This window comes from Bacillus rossius, chromosome 1 (assembly GCF_032445375.1).
Source record: "Bacillus rossius redtenbacheri isolate Brsri chromosome 1, Brsri_v3, whole genome shotgun sequence".
Classification (NCBI taxonomy): domain Eukaryota; kingdom Metazoa; phylum Arthropoda; class Insecta; order Phasmatodea; family Bacillidae; genus Bacillus; species Bacillus rossius.
The window spans coordinates 14836944-14858646 of NC_086330.1; the positions used below are offsets into that span (position 1 = coordinate 14836944).

The 21703-nt window shown below is 35.5% G+C and overlaps 1 protein-coding gene across 4 annotated transcripts in view; it reads right to left on the reverse strand.

Moving 5' to 3' along the window:
- LOC134532663 (MFS-type transporter SLC18B1-like) overlaps window positions 1–21703 on the reverse strand; it is a 106059-nt gene that overhangs the window by 30672 nt on the left and 53684 nt on the right. For 3 of the 4 annotated variants that reach the window (XM_063369342.1, XM_063369360.1, XM_063369369.1), the window contains exons 2-5: window positions 6671–6863; window positions 4593–4688; window positions 336–409; window positions 55–202 (exon numbers count right to left, since the gene is read on the reverse strand). In XM_063369342.1, coding sequence (XP_063225412.1) covers window positions 55–202; window positions 336–409; window positions 4593–4688; window positions 6671–6787 — 435 coding nt within the window. In that variant the 5' untranslated portion in view covers window positions 6788–6863. Of the gene's footprint in view, window positions 1–54; window positions 203–335; window positions 410–4592; window positions 4689–6670; window positions 6864–11571; window positions 12169–21703 lie in introns of those variants that run through there. The other variant, XM_063369352.1, reaches the window with a different exon arrangement.

Consider the following 21703-nt stretch of genomic DNA (forward strand, 5'->3'; position numbering starts at 1 on the left):
TGGGTTCCAGGCAAAAGGACTGCAACGCCAGTGTGATAACAATCACGCACTCACAAATGTCGTGGCAACGGACTCTGGAAACACTTCTGCGATGATCGAGAAAGCTGCGACCACGGACGCACAGGTGCCCAATGACTCCGCGATCCTCAAGATGAACGACAGAACTATGAAGGCAGTGTGGTCGTACACATAGTCCAGTAAGCTGAAAGCACAAAAGAAAACTCTTTAGCTAATGGATTGTTTAGTGTTTCATGAACAATAACATTTAAAAAAATTAATAAAAAAAAGTTTATATCTCACATTTTTTTTTTTTACTGTCAAGTAAATACACTCACCCAAAAAGCATACTGCAGATAGCTGCTACGAAACATCCAACATTTAACATAGCCGTGGCTCCGACACGATCAATCTGAAAATACAAAAAAATTGACAACCACATATATAATTTAGTTGTATTAGATGTGTAGAATAAGAAATTAATCAGTATTCCACATGACTTCCTTCTTGTTTAAGGATGAGTCAATTTACAATCTGTTATCAGAGCAACCAGTCCAACATCTACGGGTGAAATACTGTAGTTCACGTTACAGAAAACATTCTCCCAAGATGATTTTTCACTATGCTAGGTGTCATTGTAAAACAATCCTTAATGATTGGAGGAAGCAGGTCGCAATGCACACAGAAATAATCTTTTGCCGACTTCACAGGAAAATGTAGGACGTGCTCTCTGAAGAAGTTATAGTTGTATTTGTTTGGTTTTTATTATATTCAACAATTTCCAAGCCTGATTGGGAACATGGGCAGGCAGGCACATAAGAAAATGCCGGCAGTGTTGCCAACCTCGTCACAAGCCTCCCGTATCCTTGCATTGACAACGTTGAGGTTCCCCACGTACGCCATGACCCCCACAAGTAAAAAATTTAGTTCTTTAAAGTTGGGTGACCTGACAGCTAAGTAGCAAATGGCTCTAACAAATCACGGGATGTTAGTGTTCCGCTGTTACGGTGAATAACACTGAACTGATACCTTACTAGACGTGATAAAAAAAACACAGGGTCTGTACGCAACCATTTATTAATGTGTGGAGAGAGATCGGACCGCAAGTCTGTCTCCGACCATGCCTACTTCTTCCCAAGAATGGCAGGGTTGCCACATCGACCTCGAACTGCAACAGTTAGCAGGTTGGAAGGAATGTCGAGTGCAGTGTGTCTGAGCGATGGTTTCCAGAGCTTTATAGCTTGGTGGTAAAACACCTCTCATAGTTCCAGTGAACTTGAAATAATTAATTCACTTTGGCAATAATCCTTGGAAAAAATATTTTTACAGCCTGGCATATGCCCAGTTAGGGTGATGATAAAATTTACAATTAAAATTGAAACGAGTAGATGATTTTTTTTTTAAATGGGAGAGAACAATCTCCTTCAATTACCAAGATAAACTAGACTTATGAACTTTGGAGTTTATCAGTTTTTACAATGGTGTTAGAGTTTAATTTGAGCTATATCTTAAGATGACGCAGAGAATGTGAACGAAATGCCACGAGAAAAAGAGGAAATTCCACAAACTCATGCCCTGCTGTCAGTAAAAGCACAGAGGTTAGAGTAAACATAGTCCACTCTTGCACTCTGCGCGGAACTAGTTAGTGCCGGTTTTGTGGCGTCACTTCAACCTGACCTTGGAGGTCGGAAACAGTCTTGGATGGGCTCCAGAAGAAATAGCATTAGTTATTTTAACCTGTTTTAATTTGGGAAGCCTGCAGCAAACACCAAGGGCAGCACTAGTGTGCGTCACAAAGAGAAGATAAGAGAAGAATTTTTTCCAAAACTTTTTCTAGGTACGAATTTTAAAGAAAATAAAAGTCTCCAAAAGCTTATAAGAATACTGAGTGTTTGAATAAATGAACTGTGGCTCAACATCTTGTAGGCAATGGGTATCATTAGTCGATGGAGCGTGTCGACGTGAGAATAGAACAGGGTCAGAATCATGGGGGGCGGGAGGGGGGGAACGGGAGCAAGATAACCTACAATCTCACTGTAATGTCTGCCACTTTTCCTGCCTGTGCGAATCCAAACTGGAGTAGCACTGATGAAAGGTGATTTTTTTTTACCGCGGAACCAACAAGGCCATTATTAAAAAGAACATTAATTTTAAACCTTTTATGGAGTATTAGTTGAATAATGTACAAGATATGTTTTACAGCCAGGGATGTATGCAAGGGGGGGAATAGGATATACATCCCCAAACCAACCAAAGTATGGAAAAAGTTTGAAAGCAAACAATGGAGAAAAGATGTTCTTCCTAGCAGTCACTCTGGTTGCAGCCTGTAAACAACAGTTTGTAAGCAATATATTTTTCTTTCAATTAATGATAAAGTATGGCCCGAATATTAATGGAGCGGAACCAAGTGGGAAGATTCCACAGACAGCACGCTTCAGATGAATCTGCTGCTTGTGACCTTGAGGCAAGCTCTCGTCAAGAAACCCACAGAAGTCCAGCGTGGCTGTGACGGCACAAGCGTGGCCGCTCAACGCAGCCAGCTGCCCGGACCTCTCGTCCACGGGCATACCTGCTCAAAACAGAAAGGCAGGGCGGGGGAGCATTTTCCAGAATCCAACAGGTGGGGGAAGGGGCATTTTACCGGAATTCAACCTCTTTCGTGGTCCGTTGGAGTCATGAAATAAAAAAACAAAAAACAAAAAATTGAACAAAAGCTTTTGAGAATTAGTTATAAATTTTCTCTACCTACAGGGGCTTGCTATTTGTTTTATTAATTTTTCCCACTTCAGAAGGAGCAGTTGCCTCCCCCCCCCCTTTTTTTTTCCCCGCTTTTGCTTTTGCCCACCCTCTTTCAGGATACATGCTCTCATCTTTGCGGTGAAAGGAGAGGCAGGAGTATCCAGAGAAAACCCGTATAAACTTGTCCCTAATAATTATCAACAACGACTACTGTTTAGGTGACTGATATGTTTTCCAAATTCAGCTGTAAAGAGGAAAGGGCAGTACATTTTATCTACTAACATTTTCTGGTGGCAATTGCATGGTGTGTCAAAGTTGCCAGTATGTTTGTATAACTGCAGTGCTCGGACAATCAGAAATGTGCTGGCGATACTGCGTGCCTGCATGGCTGCAGAAGGACACTAGATCACTAGATAACGGAGGGGGGCATGGTCCACCCGGACTACTCTGTAGACACACCCATGGCAAACCCGTAGCAAGTGCATGTTCAATCAAAATATTTTGTTCATTAAAGTTTTTTTATTAACTTATTACTACGGGCATGTATTTTTCGTGAAAATATTCGGAGACTTATCTGCGTTAAAACACTGTAGCATCGTCTGTGTTTCATGACTGGCACATGAATCACAGCAGTGATGTGAGAAAGCAAAAACCGGTTAAGCCCTGAATAGCCTGGCCAAATAAGGCGATGGCTTCTCTTGCAGATGCTCACCAATCACACTGCATAAACCACTGGTGTGAGCACACTCTATTGCAGTCTAATGAGCATTTAGATTTTTTTCACAAATAAAGCCTGCCCCTTACTTATTACCTTTCTAGGGTTTGGTAATTCCTTAAAACATACATCCCATGAAACTACAAAGGTTCTACCATAGGGGGGAAACTCTTCATTGTTGAGACTGACACCTAGTGTTTTTTTAACTAGTTTTATTATATATTACTAACAAAGCTACATTGATTGTGAGAAGTAATGCAACACACAAATAAACAAGTAAAAATTAGTTCACTTTATTTTGGTAGCCACATATCTTGTAGCGTGGCATACCAGAAATACTGAATCTCCTACTCATTTATATAGAAAATGCTTTTTTTTACTCACCAGTATCGAGTATTTTTTTTTCTCACCGCAATTGTCTTCTAAGCTAGTAGAGTACTTACGTATTAACGCCACCACAGCAGAAGTTGCATTAATGTGCCAATAAAGAGCAATCTTGTTGCGAAATATTTTACCAAAAAAAACCAAAATGTACCAATTCCCATGACATGAAAATTTATTTTGGTAAACGTAAGTTTTGGAAATGTAATTTAAGACAGTGTGATCAGCAAGTGGGACTTACAAAAGACAACTGGTTTGAGGGAAGCAGAATTCCATTTTGTTCAGCTTTGAGATTCATATACTGCTGGTGTGAGGAGTTGACGTCGAATTAAATTTTGTGAAAAGCAACTCTATATCGGCTACTTTTTCCACCGAAATCCGATTGACTACTTTGTTTTTAAATAAAAGTGTTTTGAATTTTGAAAGTGTTTTGATTTTAAATAAAGTTTTTTTTATTTTATGATTTGTCACAAAACTTTTAGGTGTAGATTAGCGGCACTTAAACACCGCCAAATCTGTAGCTGCGGTGGCGTTAATACGTAAGTACCGCAAGTAGTCATTGAGTCATGAAGTCAACAATTTTTTTTTGTTAGCAGTTATGGGCCTACCCAAAAGATAGTGTTTCATGTCGTGCGAAACATAGTACCAGTTTCCACTTTAAGGGTCATGCTTCTGGAACTCTCCCGCCTTGTTCTACAGGTTGCACCTCCTCAATCACTGTCTAAGAAACCCCAGCATGACGTCTCCGGCAGGTACTCACGTATTTGCCGAACACAGGACTGAAGAGGAAGGCCACCAGTTCAAACACACCGAACACAAAGCCATATTCCGTAGCTGTCGCACCTTTGGACTCTGCCTGCGCACAACACAAGGGTAGACTTTGATGACTATACCAACTTTATCAAACATGCACAAATACATAATATGTTGGACCTACTTCCAAATCCAATAATAGTGTGAAATAATTCTTTAACACTAAAAAAAAATAACATTTTATACACAGAATTTTACCCTAGGAAATCTAACATAGTAAAATGCTTAAATTTACAAGCCATCTTCTTCAGACTCTTAACTAAGCTTTAAACAATAACATTGTCTTCAAACCCCTTTGATAATGACTTTATTACCTTTAACATTTAACACATTTATTTATTTTATTTATTTATTTATTTATCAATTTGTTACATGCCTACCGACGGCAGACAGCTAAAAACTTGTTACCTATTTCCTGTTATGTCATGGAAGGGCCACTGCACAGATAAATCAGCATTTAAATGGCTATTAGTAATGTTATTTCATTTCGTTTTACAGTACTACCCCATAAAAAAATCATTACAGTCTTTACATTTTATAAAGTTAATAATGCAACTTACTAACTACTAGTCATACCAGCAGAACCATGCAGATGTTGTCCAGCTACATGGATGGTTCATATGTAATCTAGAATCTATAAAGTGTCTGTTCCATTTTAAACTCACTCACTAATTACGAATCACAGTCAAAATCATTATTTGTTGTTATTTGGGTTATAAAGACAGAAAAAATCACAATATATCAATTTTCATGGCAATCAGTTGAATGGAATAGAAGTTGATGCACTGCAGCTAATGAGCTCAAATCAGAATATTATCATTTAAGCCAGTACATACATGAAGAAACTTGCAAATGAATCTGTGGACTTGAGTATTACAGCTTCACATACTGTAATAAAAGCAGATAAATTCAAAGAAATTTTCCCGAATGCAGAAGTATCTACAAAAGATAGTACTATGCTTAATGATCACCAAATGTAGGGGTGAGCACTAAAAAGAATAAAAAATAAATTGCGAACAACTAGGTATGTTAAATGAACAACTTACTAATTTCTAATTTGTTAAACATGTGCATAGAAAATTATATCCTTCGAAAATTAGACTTCCAGCACATAATAGAATATTTTGCACAATAGAACTCCCGGAAGAAACCATTATCATTAACGTAAGTCCAATTTGCAAAACAGTAAATACTTCACTAATATTTGATATGTGCAAAGCTAACTATACTAACCAATAGTCACTAAATAAAAGTACATACTAATGTTTTCATTCACATTTTAGAAGTTAAGTATACTTCTTAAGGCATGTTATGAAAAAATTATGAGAATGATTTTTATGATGCACATGTACCACGCTATTATATTTTCACAGGATTAAAAAAAAGTATACTTACAAAAACATAAAGCTACATACAAATAAACATATGTATGTGTTTTTAAAGCATATACATTAGTGATTGATGAATCATTAATAACATTTTTTTTGAGAATCTTAGTGATATAAATTGTGTTTATAAATTTTTCAAGTGTATCTATATAAGTAATATTATGTTCTTGTATGTATAATTTATTTTTGTTATAAATTATTACACTATTATTTAATAAATAATTAAATTTAATGAATTAATATAACCATTCAGCACAATTATTTCCATCGATAATCAAAATGTATCTTGATCATTTTGCTAAATAAAATAATTTATTTTATACATGCGTTTATTATCGAATACAGAGTATTTATGTGAAATTTTTAATGTGATTGCCTGTATACTTTACCAGATGTATTTATAGTATCGCTTAAGTCCTTTTTATTATTTTATTTCTTTTAATTATTTGCATGCAAAAATTAATTAGTTTTTTTACCACGCCAAGTAAGTATAACTGTAATCGCAGTAAAAATTGAGCTCCTCTTATTTTCTGTGCAAATGATGACATCTGCTACTTTGAGGCCCCAATCTCTCTCTCTCTTTCTTTGGAGGGCCCCCGACTCTGTGCCAAGGGCCGCTGCCCGGCCCGAGACTCACCTCCTTGGGGTAGAAGGGCGCCTGCAGGGAGATGCAGATGGCGCTGGTGAAGTACACGCTGCCGATCCCCACCAGCGTGAGCCACTGCTGGCGGGAGAACTTCGGGACGCCGACCATGGCGGTAGCTGCCGGGAGCAGACTGCGACGGCGGTGCGACGACGAAGCCACTCAGCTGCTTCCAGGAGCTGTCATCCTGCAACGTGACAAACAATACACTAAAAACAATGCTATACACAGTGCATGTGGGTTACCTGTGGGTACTTAAGTGTTCAAATATATTTTCTGTATTTCTTTAATCATCCAAATAATATATAAGAAAATTGTAAGGGTAATGCTAAGTTAAGTGTCTTTTTCTAGTAAAAATAAATGTTAATAGTCCCATTATACATCTAACGATTTTGTCACAGAAAAACAAATAAAACTATCTATGAACAAAAAATAATAATTCTTGCTTTCGAATTGTTAAGGATTTTTTGTTTTTTGGTAGTGGTTGCAAACGGCTTACTTACTGTGTGCTTGCCTTGATTTGAAATTATCAAAAAAAAAAATCCAGATTACAGATTTTTCCCTAATCTGAACGTTAACAATCCTGCTGTTCACTGTGGGCTCGTTGAAATAAACTCTGGAAAGTTATATACTAGACACAGTAATACATACATTGAAACTGGTATGCAAATAAGAAAATATTGTCCAACAATGATTTTTCACCCCATTTTCAATAATTATACGAGATGACATGGAACAGATTCACTACACTTTGAATACTTGGTTTTTCGAAGTGTAAACATTTGAAATAACATGCATAATAAGTTACTTGTTTTAATATTTGAAATTTCGAACATTTGTATAGGGCCTACAAATTATTCATGAACTGTAGGCTGTGAAAATTAGTATTGTGTTAAGACATTATTTAGTTAGCATTTAAGCAAATGTCTTTATTTCTTAAATGTATGTCAGGTATGTAGCCAGGGGGGAGCTTTGAGGGGTTTGCACACCTCCCTTCAAGGATTTAAATGAAAAAACTAGTGAAGACGGAATCAGAAAATTACAACAACTTAGCTACATAAGGTTACAGAGAGCTTCATTTGGAACGATTATTGTAATCCTATAGGGGACTGTAATAAATACATTTCCTTCAACACATCTGGCCCAACATGCTTCATGCACGGAAGCAGCAGGAATTGTGTTTGCAAGAAGTCTGTATTTAATGCCAGTTTACACGCGTGTTAGTTGTAAGCACGTCTTCCATACAAACTTGAAATGTGTATTTCATGTATTAAATAACATTAATAAAATATGTATTTATGACTTGTTTTAACAAAAACATCAAACAATTGACTTAAGAAAAAAGTATTAAAATAAATTAAATAAAAACCAATGTATAAAAAGCAAAGTTTTTTTTATCAACCAAAATTATTACTTAGATTTCTATGTGTAAGTTGGACTTCTAAAAGTCTACTGTTCCCTGAGATTTAAGTGTGACAATTTTCTTTTAAAACTTAAACTAAAAAAGAGAAATTACCCAAAAAAAATTGTTTTGATTCTGGCTATGACTCTGCATATGTTAGTGCATTAGGTTTTTTTTATGACCATCTTAATCCATGCTTAAAAACCAATTGTACACACTTTTTTAATTGAAATACAAAACAAAACTGTATTAAAAAATTTCATAAGCGTTTGAAGACTCGCATCAGGGTTGTATGCAGGGGGATATGTACAGGGTGGATATATTTCCCCAAAATCCTAAAAAATCTACAATTTCCACCAACAAAAGGAAAGAATTTCAAAGTAAACAGCAGCCAAAGAGATTCTATTCCCCTCCTTCCCCTAAATTATATTCTCCGTACGCTCCTGGCTAGCAATAGCAATATTTCACATCTACAGGTGCCGGTTTCATTAATTTCATATCACAGTTCACCAATAACATTACCTGTCTTTTTCTTTCAATACCTTAAAAACTCAAAACATTTCTGAAACAACTGGAAAATTTATGCATACCTACAATTTATAAACCCTTAAAAGATCAAAATAAATATACTATGTCACGTATAGTTGCTTGGCCTCTGGATTGTAGCAGTGTCGAAGGTGAAGATATCACTGACGTTTCGGTAGATGTTGCAGTCGCCATCTTCAGGGGGCAGTTACCTACTGAGATTATTAGCCAATCAGGAAACACTCCCCTCTCAGGCAGGAAAACTTGCAATAACCTCAGTAGGTAACTACTACCCTGATGATGGCAACTGCAACGCCGTCCGAAACGTCGGTGATATATTCGCCTTGGACGCGGCTACAACCCCGAAGCCAAGCAACTCCGGACAATGGGCGCGAAAGCCTGCGATCTTTACTATGCCAGATGTAAATTTATTCGAGTTTATTAAGCAAGAAAGAAACAAAACCCACGCCATATTTCCTGATGTCATCTCTGCTCAGCGCATGCAGTTTCAATACAAGCGAGTCCCGGCGTGTGTGTCTGGCAGCTTCAAGGCTAATAAAACATAGCAGCTGCCGCGACCCATTAGTTTCGTTGCTGCCGTCCAAACAAACAAGTTAATTGAGAATTCTGTAACTACAGGGAGCGCACGCAAACATCTCGTTCAGACGCATGTTACAAACGAACCTTTGGGTTCTCCCAACAATAATTTATCACAGAAAATAAAACTATCTATAAAGTAAAAAAAAAATCAATCATAAAAATATAGGTACTGTCATAGCAAAGGAAAAACTATGGAGTAAACAAAATCTATAATGTACAGTCATACTATGCTTGAAAAACTTTAAACAAGTTTATTTTAATTTAACTTTGAAACACTATTAAGTTTGTTAGCTAGAACAAGCATAAGCCATCCCAATACTAAGTGGTTACGTAAATATGTATTTACTGAAAATGCAAAACCTCTACAAAATGGTGTAAAGATTTTAAAAAAATGTTTGTATACAAATAAAACATAAGGTGTTCTGCAATGTAATACAAAGTTTTTCAAAATATGTCCCAACAATGTAGATACTGATAACAGTAAAATTGATAGTTTAATTTGTGCTTATTATATAATTTTTTTTATAATGAGGGAGGGGGAAAGAAGTTTACAATTAGTGATCAAAATTACAGTTTATGTTGGTTTCTTGACTATCAGTTGGTAATAAGCATTCTAATAATCAGTCAAAATAGTGGAAATGCTGCAGTGTTAAAAACTTCAGATATTACTGTATAATTTTAACCCCCTTCCCCAGATACACAAGAACTCAATCCTAAAACTTTATAACAATACTAGTAACAATACTAGCTGAGCCCATAACTTTTTTTTCTCCATGGATAGAATAATTCACTCTAGTTGTTTAAATAAAAAAAATCATGAAATAATTTTTTTTTTACCCAAAACTTAATAATCTTAAATGACTCAAGTACTTAAAATGGATTTATTTATCAACTTGTCATTTCTTATATTTAAAAAAATTTGACAATAAACTCAAAATAGAAGTAATGATAATTATTGATAGCAAACCAATTTAAATCTTAAGAGTTAGACTGTTATTGTTGCTCCAAAGCTATAAGATAATATTTTTATTTCTACAGTGTTTTTGCGTCAATTATATGAAAGAAAATATATTAAAATAGAGAGTTTATCAAAAAAAACACACAGAAAAGCTATATAAAAATGCACTGCAGTAAAGATATAACTCCACATTGTAATGGTTAATAGAAATACATTTTTGGTAAGTACATAGGTAATACCAATAAAATGGTCTAAATTAATCCTGGGGTTAGGCACTATCTAAAAACCTGTATTAACTTTAGGTTGATATAGCATCTGAAGTTTTTCAGTTAAATCATTTTGTAAAGACACACAATTTTTTTTTTTTCATAATGTTTCATTTAGGTGTTTATTTTGCTAACATGAAAAATATTTATTAGTATGAAATAATTTGAGAATCACAGACATACTCTTTGATCATATTTATTAAGTTGATGCAGGGGCATAGCCAGGAACGGGGGGGGTTAGGGGTTCAACCCCCCCCCCCCCCCCCTTAGCACCAAATCTTTAATTAATTTCTTATTCATCACTCAAACAAATTTCATATTTAAATTAATAAAATTTTTACCATTACAATATTTAAATTTAAGTACCGAAAACTGCTAAAATAGCACTATTTTACACCTTAAAATCCAAATTTTCCCGGGGGAGGACCCCCGGACCCCCCGCTTTAATATAGGGGGGGGGAGCCATGCTTCTTAACACCCCCCATACACAAATCCTGACTACACCACTGGGTTGATGTCATGATGCATGTTTTATTTCATTCGGACCAAAGTATTTATCTTAACTGTCATTCACTTACAGGTACGGTACTTATGATTCTATTAAGTATATAAAATAAATAACCATACTGAATATACATGCTTGATCATTATGTATGGTGTATTTAAGAATACTGATTTATACATACCTGTAAATAATACACAGTAGTTATCTAAGCTCATATATACTATTTATTAAAACTTACCTATATTAGTGGTAACAAAACATATTACCTAATAGACTATCATGTATACATTTAAACAAATATAATATTAAAATAATGTTAATTATAATTCCAAATTTAAAATTTATATGATCCAGCCTATCATATATATATACTAGCATATTTAAATGGCACACATACCTACATACATGACAGCATTAATTATGCATCTTTATCTTTCTGACACTATTTTCATGAGCATATGTGAAAATATACTCAAGTAATAAATGTATTACAATTTTCCACATGTATTTGTTGATGACGAGCGACGCTAAAAGTACAGAATAAACTTATTTATCTTTGTGCCACTATGCTAGACATATCTATGTAGGTAGTTAATTAATTAATGGAAGTAATGGAACGCTGAAGACGTTTGTACTTGCCGCGTGACGAGATGACAGCGGGTTCGTTGCAAAATTGCACGCTATCGCATGCGACGACGTATCAAGGTCGGTCGCCGGCCAACCCCTCAGATCCTGACAGGGCTCGAACCAAAAATAAACTGCCGAAGCTGTCACTGTTCAGCTGTTCCGACCACCTACAGCTGCCATCCTCTTACGTCAGCCTTTTTTTTTTCTTACGCTCCTCGTTGCGAAAGAACCAAAAACATGCCGCAACTCCCTCGCCTTCTTCGAAAATCAATGCGGGGATTAGTTCTTGAAGGCAGCGATAGGTATTAGCACTGTGCGGCGTGTTGCGTGCTGCGCTCTAGGTTATAAAGCTAAAAATACTACAGCCGAGAGGGTTGAGTTCAAAATAGCAAAATGGTTGCCAACCCACTGCTTCCCGCCACGCTGCCAACCTGTGCGAAGCAAAACAAAAGAGACCTAACTCGCAAATATACGCACTGAGCACCACTGCATCATATTCAAGACACTTCAATGAAATAAAGTATCTAATCCTTAAGTTTTATCAACTATCGATTTACGGCATTTTTTGAAGGTAATTACATGAATATGAAACGTAAATCGCATGGTACGGAAATGTGTAACCACGGTGTTGCCATCACTAACGTATGGCGCGAACCAAAGTGAAACTTTGTGGTATTAACTGCTTAATGCATTTTAACAAGCTGGGCAGTATTTTAATAGCATTCATTGTCAAAAATCGCGTCCAAAGTCGGAGATTAATATTTTTCAAGTCTTTTTCGCATTTATCGAAGCCATTTCATTATATAGTTTTAACCTTTCGCTCTGCAAAGCGAATGATTCGATAGCCGACGTAGCTGCTCCGGCAGCGAATTCAAGCGGCAGGTGCGGAAACTACGTCTGATTCGCGTCCAGAAATTTAGCTGAAAACACAATATTGCATATTTATCACGCTCGGCAATATTTTAAAGAATTCTACGTTAAATTTCGTGTCCGAGTTTCGTATTATAAGTTTATTTGCAAAATGAGAACACACTAATTTGCTCGTTACCGAGGTTAGATCTCACACATCTCTGGCGAGTGCTGAAAAACTGGCTCTTTTTTTTATGTGTTAAAATATTTCAAACGTAAACATACAATTTCGTCTTTAGTACTTCAACAATGAGCACCGTAATCCTATATGCACGAAGCCACGATTATTACATATTTGTATATTTGTACATTTACATGAAAATAACTGTATCACTAAAATATAGTGTTACCATTTATGCTTTGTGTTACCCCAGTACCTCCAATATTTAAAGTTATTTGCAAACAGTTGTTCGAATAGCTTTCCAGTATTAGCTGCACATATAAAGCACGGTAAAACCATATATAGCCAAATAGTTAAATATTCGATCGATTATTTTTTCCATGGTTTAAAAAATAATAATAATAAAATTATTAATTAATTTATGTAAGAAATACTCAGTTATACCACGATAAACCGTATTTCATATATAGTCCATTGAAATGTTACATTTTTTAGGCCTTACCTTGCGTTTCTGAGGACGCAATTTTATTTTTTTGATGTGTAGGGGGGGTCAGTGTAAAGCTAAAACCAAGTTTGTGGGGTCGCTACCCTTGTCCCACGGCCGCCATCTTGAAAATAGGGGTTGAAATTGTTTTTACGATATATCTCTTAAACTATTTATTTGATTTAAAACATTTGTTAACATTTTTTGTTGCAAATTAAATTCTCTACAACTTTGGTCCAGTAACGTTTTGTCGTAGAACTATAAATAAAAAAGTTATAAGCGAAAATCTTCAGAAATTCGAGAAAAAAAATTTATATTTTTCGATATAACCTTTTTTTTTTTATCATTTTACGAAAAAATGATATCTGACCATTTTTGTAGATCGTTTTTTGAGGAACAACTTTTATTCGCATCATTTTTTCAATAAGTCAATAGCTAAGGTTTTACAGCGCTCCGAAGTGAGTACTATATTTTTCAGTACTCTTAACTATACCTATATTATACGTGTGTACTAATAATATGTCATCAGTTATTTTTTTATTTTGTTATTATAACTTTTTAATTACAATTTTTGCAATATTATTAATCATTAATTATTGATTCTTTTTCACTCCATAACAGGATTTAACAATTATTGATTTTTTTAAATAATTTTAAATCTGATGGCCGTTACCGAGAATACTGTTCAGGTAACTTTATTATACTTCTTAAAACTGTATTCTCGGAAATGGGTTTCACTGTTGGCCAAGCAGAATCAGACGCAGACGCTCTTATCGTTCGCACTGCTCTTGCTGCATCTCCATTATTTAATACCGTTACTATTGTAGCTGAAGATATTGACATACTGATATTGCTCACAGCACTTGGCAGAGAACAAGCAAATGTTTTTTTTTTTTTTTTTTTTTTTTTTTTTTTTTTTTTTTTTTTTTTTAAACCATCAAAAGGACGAACAGCAGAACAATTATAATGTGCGTCAGGTTTTATGTACGGAAATGTCATTGCGGATAACTTGCTGTTTCTTCATGCTTTTTCCGGATGTGACACAACTTCAGCTCTTTACAATATCGGTAAAATGAAATTTGTGAAAAACCTGGAAAAACATTTAGAGTTTACAAGTGGAACGGCTTTGTTTCTCAACAAGAGAGTTGACCCTGCTTTGCTCACTGTAATTGGTGAACGTTTTTTTATCTCTTTATACGGTGGTAATAAAGATGATAATTCTCTTAACAGGCTAAGATACAAACAATTCGCCAAGGCAGTGACAAAAAGTACATTTAACTTATCTTCACTTCCTCCAACACAAGACACAGCTCGCTTTCATACTTTCCGAGTCTACCATCAGGTCCAGTCGTGGCTTGGTAATTATAATGATCCTGAAGACGGGGGCTGGAAAAAATTTGGAAAATTATTGATGCCAGTGCAGAACTCTAAACTTCCAGCACCCCCTGAGCTTCTAAAATTGATCTTTTGCAAATGCAAAGGAAACTGTGGAGCGATGTGTGGATGTCGAAAAGCAGGGCTGAAATGTTCTGCAGTGTGCTTCCATTGTTCTGGAGAGACTTGCAGCAACTTAATGGAACTCTCAGAATTAATAAATGAAAATGACTTTGATGATGAACCGCCGACATTAACACCCCTTCCTTCTCCAGTTCTCCCACTGGTATTTAATTCAGAAAGCCGATCAGATGCTGAGCCGCAGCCTGGTCCATCGAAACGACTGAGGACGGAGTAGTTCTAATTTAGAAAATCACCGTGGATTATGCCTATTGGGGATACCACGTAAAAAAAAAACGCGCCTCTAGACTCTACCTCGTGGGTGGTGGGGAAAAGAGTCAATAATTAATTATTAATAATATTGCAAAATTTGTAATTAAAAAAGTTATAATAACAAAATAAAAAAAATAAAAAATAAAACAATAACTGATGACATAGTATTAGTACACACGTATAATATAGGTATAGTTAAGAGTACTGAAAAATAGTACTCACTTCGGAGCGCTGTAAAACCTTAGCTATTGACTTAATGAAAAAATGATGCGAATAAACGTTGTTCCTCAAAAAATGATCTACAAAAATGGTCAGATATCATTTTTTCGTAAAATGATAAAAAAAAAAGTTATATCGAAAAATATAAATTTTTTTCTCGAATTTCTGAAGAATTTCGCTTATAACTTTTTTATTTATAGTTCTACGACAAAAAGTTATGGACCAAAGTTGTAGAGAATTTAATTTTCAACAAAATATGTTAACAAATTTTTTTTATCAAATAAATAGTTTAAGAGATATATCGTAAAAACCATTTCAACCCCTATTTTCAAGATGGCGGCCGTGGGACAAGGGTGGCGACCCCACAAACTTGGTTTTAGCTTTACACTGACCCCCCCTACACATCAAAAAAATAAAATTGCGTTCTCTAAAAAACGCAACCCCAAATGTAACTTTTCAATGGACTAATATGCAAAAATAACCAAAGCCATGTGATGTACAAAGTTATATCTTTCTTTTAGTATTGCAAACAATTCCTTGTCAACTGCTTTCCAATAGAATCTTTTGTAAAAGTAGTGAAAATTCAATTATGTGAGTTGTCCAAAGTATGTTTCGTCTTTACTGTTCTAGTTGCTACTGTCTCGTCGTTGTTTTGATTTTCTCTGATTTTCGCTTGTTTTCTGTGTGTTTGCACATCTGTCATTGAGGTTTCTTATAACATAGGGTACATTGCAATCAGCAATGGTGTATTTCCTAAACTATATATATCATATTTTTTTTAAAGTTTTATTTGGTATTTGAAACCCGTACTTTTGCAAACCAAAATGTATTTAAAATAAAATTACATCTTATTTCGTAATAATCTCAAATATCAAGTGTAGTAGCTATGGAGAATTTAATTTCATAGCGAAATTATCGCATCTACTTGGGTTGTTAAACTGAACAACAAAATTATAAGAAAAGTGAAATCTCTTGTTGAAGGATATTTTACTTTGTACAAAATATTTTCTCGACGGAAATAAATAAACACAGTCATTAAATCAACTTTTGATATTGTAACAGTTAAAACATAATACATGTTTTATACTATTAAGCGTATAAATATTACACAACCAAAATATTAAAAACACCATATTCCAACTTTTGTTACAATTAAAATTACAAATAATTAAATAGCAATGGCAAGCTCTTAAATATTTTTTACTAGTATATATTTCTATATAATTATTGTACAGCGGGACTGTAAATTTGTTTGCAGGAAATCAACTAAAAAATCGCCAGATTAGTTCTACAAATTATATTTCACTGTTATGAAATTACATATCTAATTCATGCTGAACGAACAACATAAGAACACATAAATTTGTTCGTTACCGTGGTTAGATGTTACTGCACGTGTTAATGACACACGAAACTACAGATATCGTGGAATAACATCATGTCAGTGTTAAGAAGACTGCAAGTATCCGCTCTACCACTCTGGTTCTGGGGTAGAGCGCCTGCCTTGTGACTTGTAGGACCCGGGTTCGCGCCCCGGCTCCTCCAAGGCGGATTGCCCAGACAAAATGGCGGCATTTTCTCTGGTAGGAATACAATCCCTTGTAACAAGTCAGGCTACCAAAGAAACGGTGGGTGGAACAGAAAAAAACCTTCCAGGTGGCTTCCAAATGGGGAGCCCGTTTCTTTTCTTGGGCTCCCCATGCGGTGGCCATTCCGGGGGTTTCTCCGGGGGAACGGAGTTTTGCAAAAATATTTTTTTGTAGTTTTTGTAGTTTTGTAGCGTTTTAGTTTTTAGTAACTGTAGCATTATCATTCCACCATGTTATAAATAAAGCTCAAACAAACATTTAAAACAATAAAAAAAAATTGGGAAATATGTTTATGAATTTTCAGCTGTCCAGATCTGATTTTGAAGTTAACAAACGTCACTCAATTACGATAGCATTTATTTTATAACCTTTAGTAATAAAACTATTTCAATTATTAAGAATTATTACATAATTAGTAATGACACTAAACTGTGTCCTCTTTTAAGACCTTCGAGTTATATTGCATGCCCAACTTTTTTTCACCAACATGTAGATAATACTATTAGCAACACATGAAGATCTTTAAGTCTTATTAAATTTATAACTTTTTCTGCATCAATTAATTTTAATTAGAATAGAATTGAAAGTATGCAGAAAAAAGTTCTTAATTAAAAATTTAAAAATTTCAGGCATTAAATTATTTTGAATATGCTACATTCCTATATAAACTACTTGCATTTTCTATTTATTAGACGTTCAATCATACATACATACATACATTTTATTACAATTTTTGTTTGGTCCACTAAGCGGACTGGTCTCACCAAGGAGAAAAATATTAATTTGCCAGACCTTACTATGTGTATGATCGTGTGCCAGACATAGATAAATGACATTCACTCATTTGTATGTCTGTGACCTATGATTTTTTCTGTTATAAAATGAAATTATAACTTTTTCATAAGCTAGCTGTAGGCCAAATTTCATTCAAATACATTCAGTAGTTTTTACGTGAAAGAGTAAAAAACATCCATCCATCCATACTTCTAACTTTCGCGTTTATAATATTAGTAGGATAAATGGTACATTATAGCACATACTTAGTACATAGCTTAAAATTGTTATTTCTTTTATTTTCTGGATTAACACATAGACCCCATATTAATATGAAATTCCATCCGTAAGGGAGTGAAAAAGTTATAATTTAATTTTATAACAGAAAAAATCATAGGTCACAGACATACAAATAATGAGTGAATGTCATTTATCTATGTCTGGCACACGATCATACACATAGTAAGGTCTGGCAAATTAATATATTTCTCCTTGGTGAGACCAGTCCGCTTAGTGGAGCTCGCAGCAGCTAGCAAAATAAAGGCGCTAATAACAGTTTTGTTCTTAACTTCGTCAATAGATAGTTATCTTGAATTTTAAACGCACCATAGTTTGATGCGTTTGTCATGTCTTTAATTTTCGTTTGTTTGTGCCGTATGCGTTCCTATACCATTCATCCGATTGCGATGAAATTTTGGTGATTTGTTATGCGCATGCCCATGAAGGTTACTGAGACTGTATAACTATTTTTCAATAGTTGGAGCACGAAACGTGTCAAAAAAATGTGTTTATTTCATTTTATATAGCGGCACTTCGTCTATTTTTGTTTTATAAGTGCGCACGCATGACACAATTCATTTAAATATAAAAGAGAGACAGAGATAGAGTGATTATAGAGACGGATATAAGTTGAGATAGAGCGAGGTATAGAGAAAGAAATGGGTTAGATAAAAAGATATACCTATAGATGTATAGAGCTATATAGAGACTTATATATAGATAGTGGGAAGTATATATGTAGATATAAAGAGATGAATAGATATAGAGAAATACATACATGTATATAGATGTAGATAGAGATAAATATATATAGAGAGATGGATAGATGATTTGTATATGTGGAACTACTTCAAACATATTACAATACAAAACTGAATGAGGCATTGCAATGCAGGCCGAGCATTAGCGAGATAATGGAATCTTTTCAATATTAGTAATCTCTTATTTTTCAGCTTTTTTCTATATTGCTTTATAAAGTCTAAATTACATACGGACCAGGTAAATAACTATAAACTGGCAGAACGTCTGTCAGGATCTGAAAGTGATATAAATTAATTTTCACACTTAAAATTCAAATTAAGAAGACAATTACTAACTACACCATGTGTTCAGCCCGGGCAACGCCGGGTATTGCAGCTAGTTATTACATAAAAATATATTTAAACTTGTAATGCAATGTATTTATTTCATAGCTATAATGTTTGGCGACGACTAGAATGCACACCATGACACACACATTCAAAGTGTGATAAACTCCATGTAGGCTATCACTGAGACAAATTGTCCACTTCAGTGTGACGTACGTTCATCGCAAACGTGTCCGGCGGGTGTTCCTCCCATGTCTCGAAGACAGTGCTCTTTCCAGCGAACCAGAAAGCAAGGAAGATAAATAGTCGCAACTCAATAATATAACTAGCGCTCTTATTTTCTTTGGAAATCAGCGGACTGAGCGGTATTTATAGGCAACCTAACAACCTAAAAGTCGTTAACGTTTCGAAAGTAATTGTTGGCAACTTTGATTTTTTTATGGTCGTTCATTGCTAAGAATATTCACCATAAATGTTTAAAATTATATATATATATATATATATATATTGCAATATGGAACAACCAAAACACTATGTTACAAGGCTTTATCTTTTGTTTAAAAAATTAAAAACACTGCGTAACCGAAATGTGTGGGTGTTGAAAACCATAATCTCAGTTTCAATTGCAACATAAAAAACACACTCACGTGCACACGTCTGCACCGGTGCACATGGTATTCATGCTTATTTCATTGCTACAAAGATAATTCAACAACAATGTCAACAATTATTCCAAAGTAAAATATTTTGCCATTCTGCATAATACGTCACTCCCTTAATACACCGTAAATTCTGAACTAAGATTGCTTGTAAAATTACTAATTTTTTTTATTTAAGTTGTTACGTTCAAGAATTTTTTAAGTTTTCTTTATATTTTAATTTAAATTTTTTGATGTTGGCATTTCTCAACCGCGCAGATGTTTTCAGCGGCCACCAGGCAAGCGCGCACGGGCGCGACGCCAGCTGGCCGCGGCGGCCCTGCCCATGAAAGGAAATAAAACAAAACCGTCGCGTGACTCACCCAGCATCTCACGGCTTCCACAAGCGCGTGTTGTGCCGTGGTGGACGCAGCTGGTGCCATGTTGAGGTTATGTTTTCTCACGCGACTCTGGCTGTTTCCCGAAATGCACAGGGATGCGTCCGCGGCACGGTCACACAGGCAGGTCTGGCAACTTCCTAACCTTTGCCTCGGCGTGCCTCGACCGCTTAGTGAAGCTCGCGTCGGTCTGCGAACCTAACGGCGCTAGTAGTAGTTGATCCCATTTTCCGCTAAGTAATTTCCATATCAGCTGTGTGTTAAAACTTTGTAACGTTGTCTGTGTTTCGTGGTTGGCTACTGTCGGTACAGCCATCCAGTGCGGAAGCAAACACGTCCTGAATGGCCCTGCAAACAGGGTAAAAGGCTTCTCTTGCAGATTGCAAGGAGAAACTTCTCTATCGCGGGCATGCCTTATTGCAGTCTAATGAACAACCAGATTATTTCGCGAAAAACGCATGGGTTTCTGTCCGGATTGCGCGTAACTGAGTAGTATAAATAGTATAGTGCATTGATTACGTTCTTTGTCCTTCAGAAGGTGTCGAAATACACATGATCCTATAACAACGTCGTTCAAATGTGTATTGGTATGCATTCTATCCTGACTTAAAAATAATAACACGGAGTTTTGGAGGTATATCAACTACACTAAGGTTTTTTTTTTTTGTAAATGGAAGAGAAATATTAACGGAAAATTACAGACATTTGCAAATTTCTGCTAAAAATAGTGTTCGCCTTCGCAGTAATACAGGGTCAGGATTCTTACCCGGGAATTTATGCTTTGTGTTGTCCCTTTAGTTTAAAGTTATTGTTTAACCTTTTTTTGAATGGCTTTCCAGTATTAACTGCACACTTAACAAGCATAATACAAAAAAATAAAGTCAAATTTTTATATAAATATATTTTCCATTTTTTTTTTTTTCAAAAAAAAAATTCTTGAATGAAACAACAACTTAAATCTAAAACTATTTGCCAGTGTTAATGAAACATAATCAGTATTAGCTGCTACAACTTTATTCATATATACAAAACTACCATAGCAATTTGTAATGAAAATTGACTATATCATTCTTGTAGTAGATATGTATTACAAAATTTTCTCGAAAATTGGTTTATGAATCTTTTGCAAAAGTCCAGAAAAAAATTTTTTTTTTTCTGTATAGTCTCGAAAGCTTTTCGCGAATAAATACATGGCCATTTATGAAATTAGCATAATAGCGCGGGAACTGATGCGACATTGTCAAGAACTTGGCTATGCATGTTCTCGGATACAGCGATACAGGGATTCTTTTCGTTATACCCCCTCCCCCCCACCCCTACTTCCCTCTAAAACACGAGCACGTACAATGGCGGCTTCAGGATGACTTTTCGGGAGGGGCTATCGCACAAAGAAAGGTCGTAGTTGCAAAAAAAATGAAAGTGGTCAGATATTGGCGGCCTTGGAATATTATTTACAAATTACAGGTTTCAAATACAGAACCTTAGTAGCTCCATGCAACTTTCGATGAGATAAAAGTTCAACATATGAAATTAAATATTTAAGTAAACATAAATATACACTAATCAATAAAATTGGTCTCGGGAGAGGCTATCCCCCCCCCCCCGCCCTTTATGGAGGCGCTCTTGAGCCCCTGAGACCACCGACACTCCAGAAGGCGCACAGCTGTTCCTGAAGAGGAGAGTGTCGCATGCAACGGTCGAGCGACCTTCAAGGGCGCGGTGGAGCGGGGTAGGGGGGCATGGGGAACAAATCACGTTAGTAAAAGCACCCCAAGGCTTCCTTGACCGCAGGTCTGAGGCACCACGGCAGGTTACTACCGTCTTGAGGGGGTAGTATCCTCAATTAGTTCGAATCTAATACATAGAGACCGGAAAAAA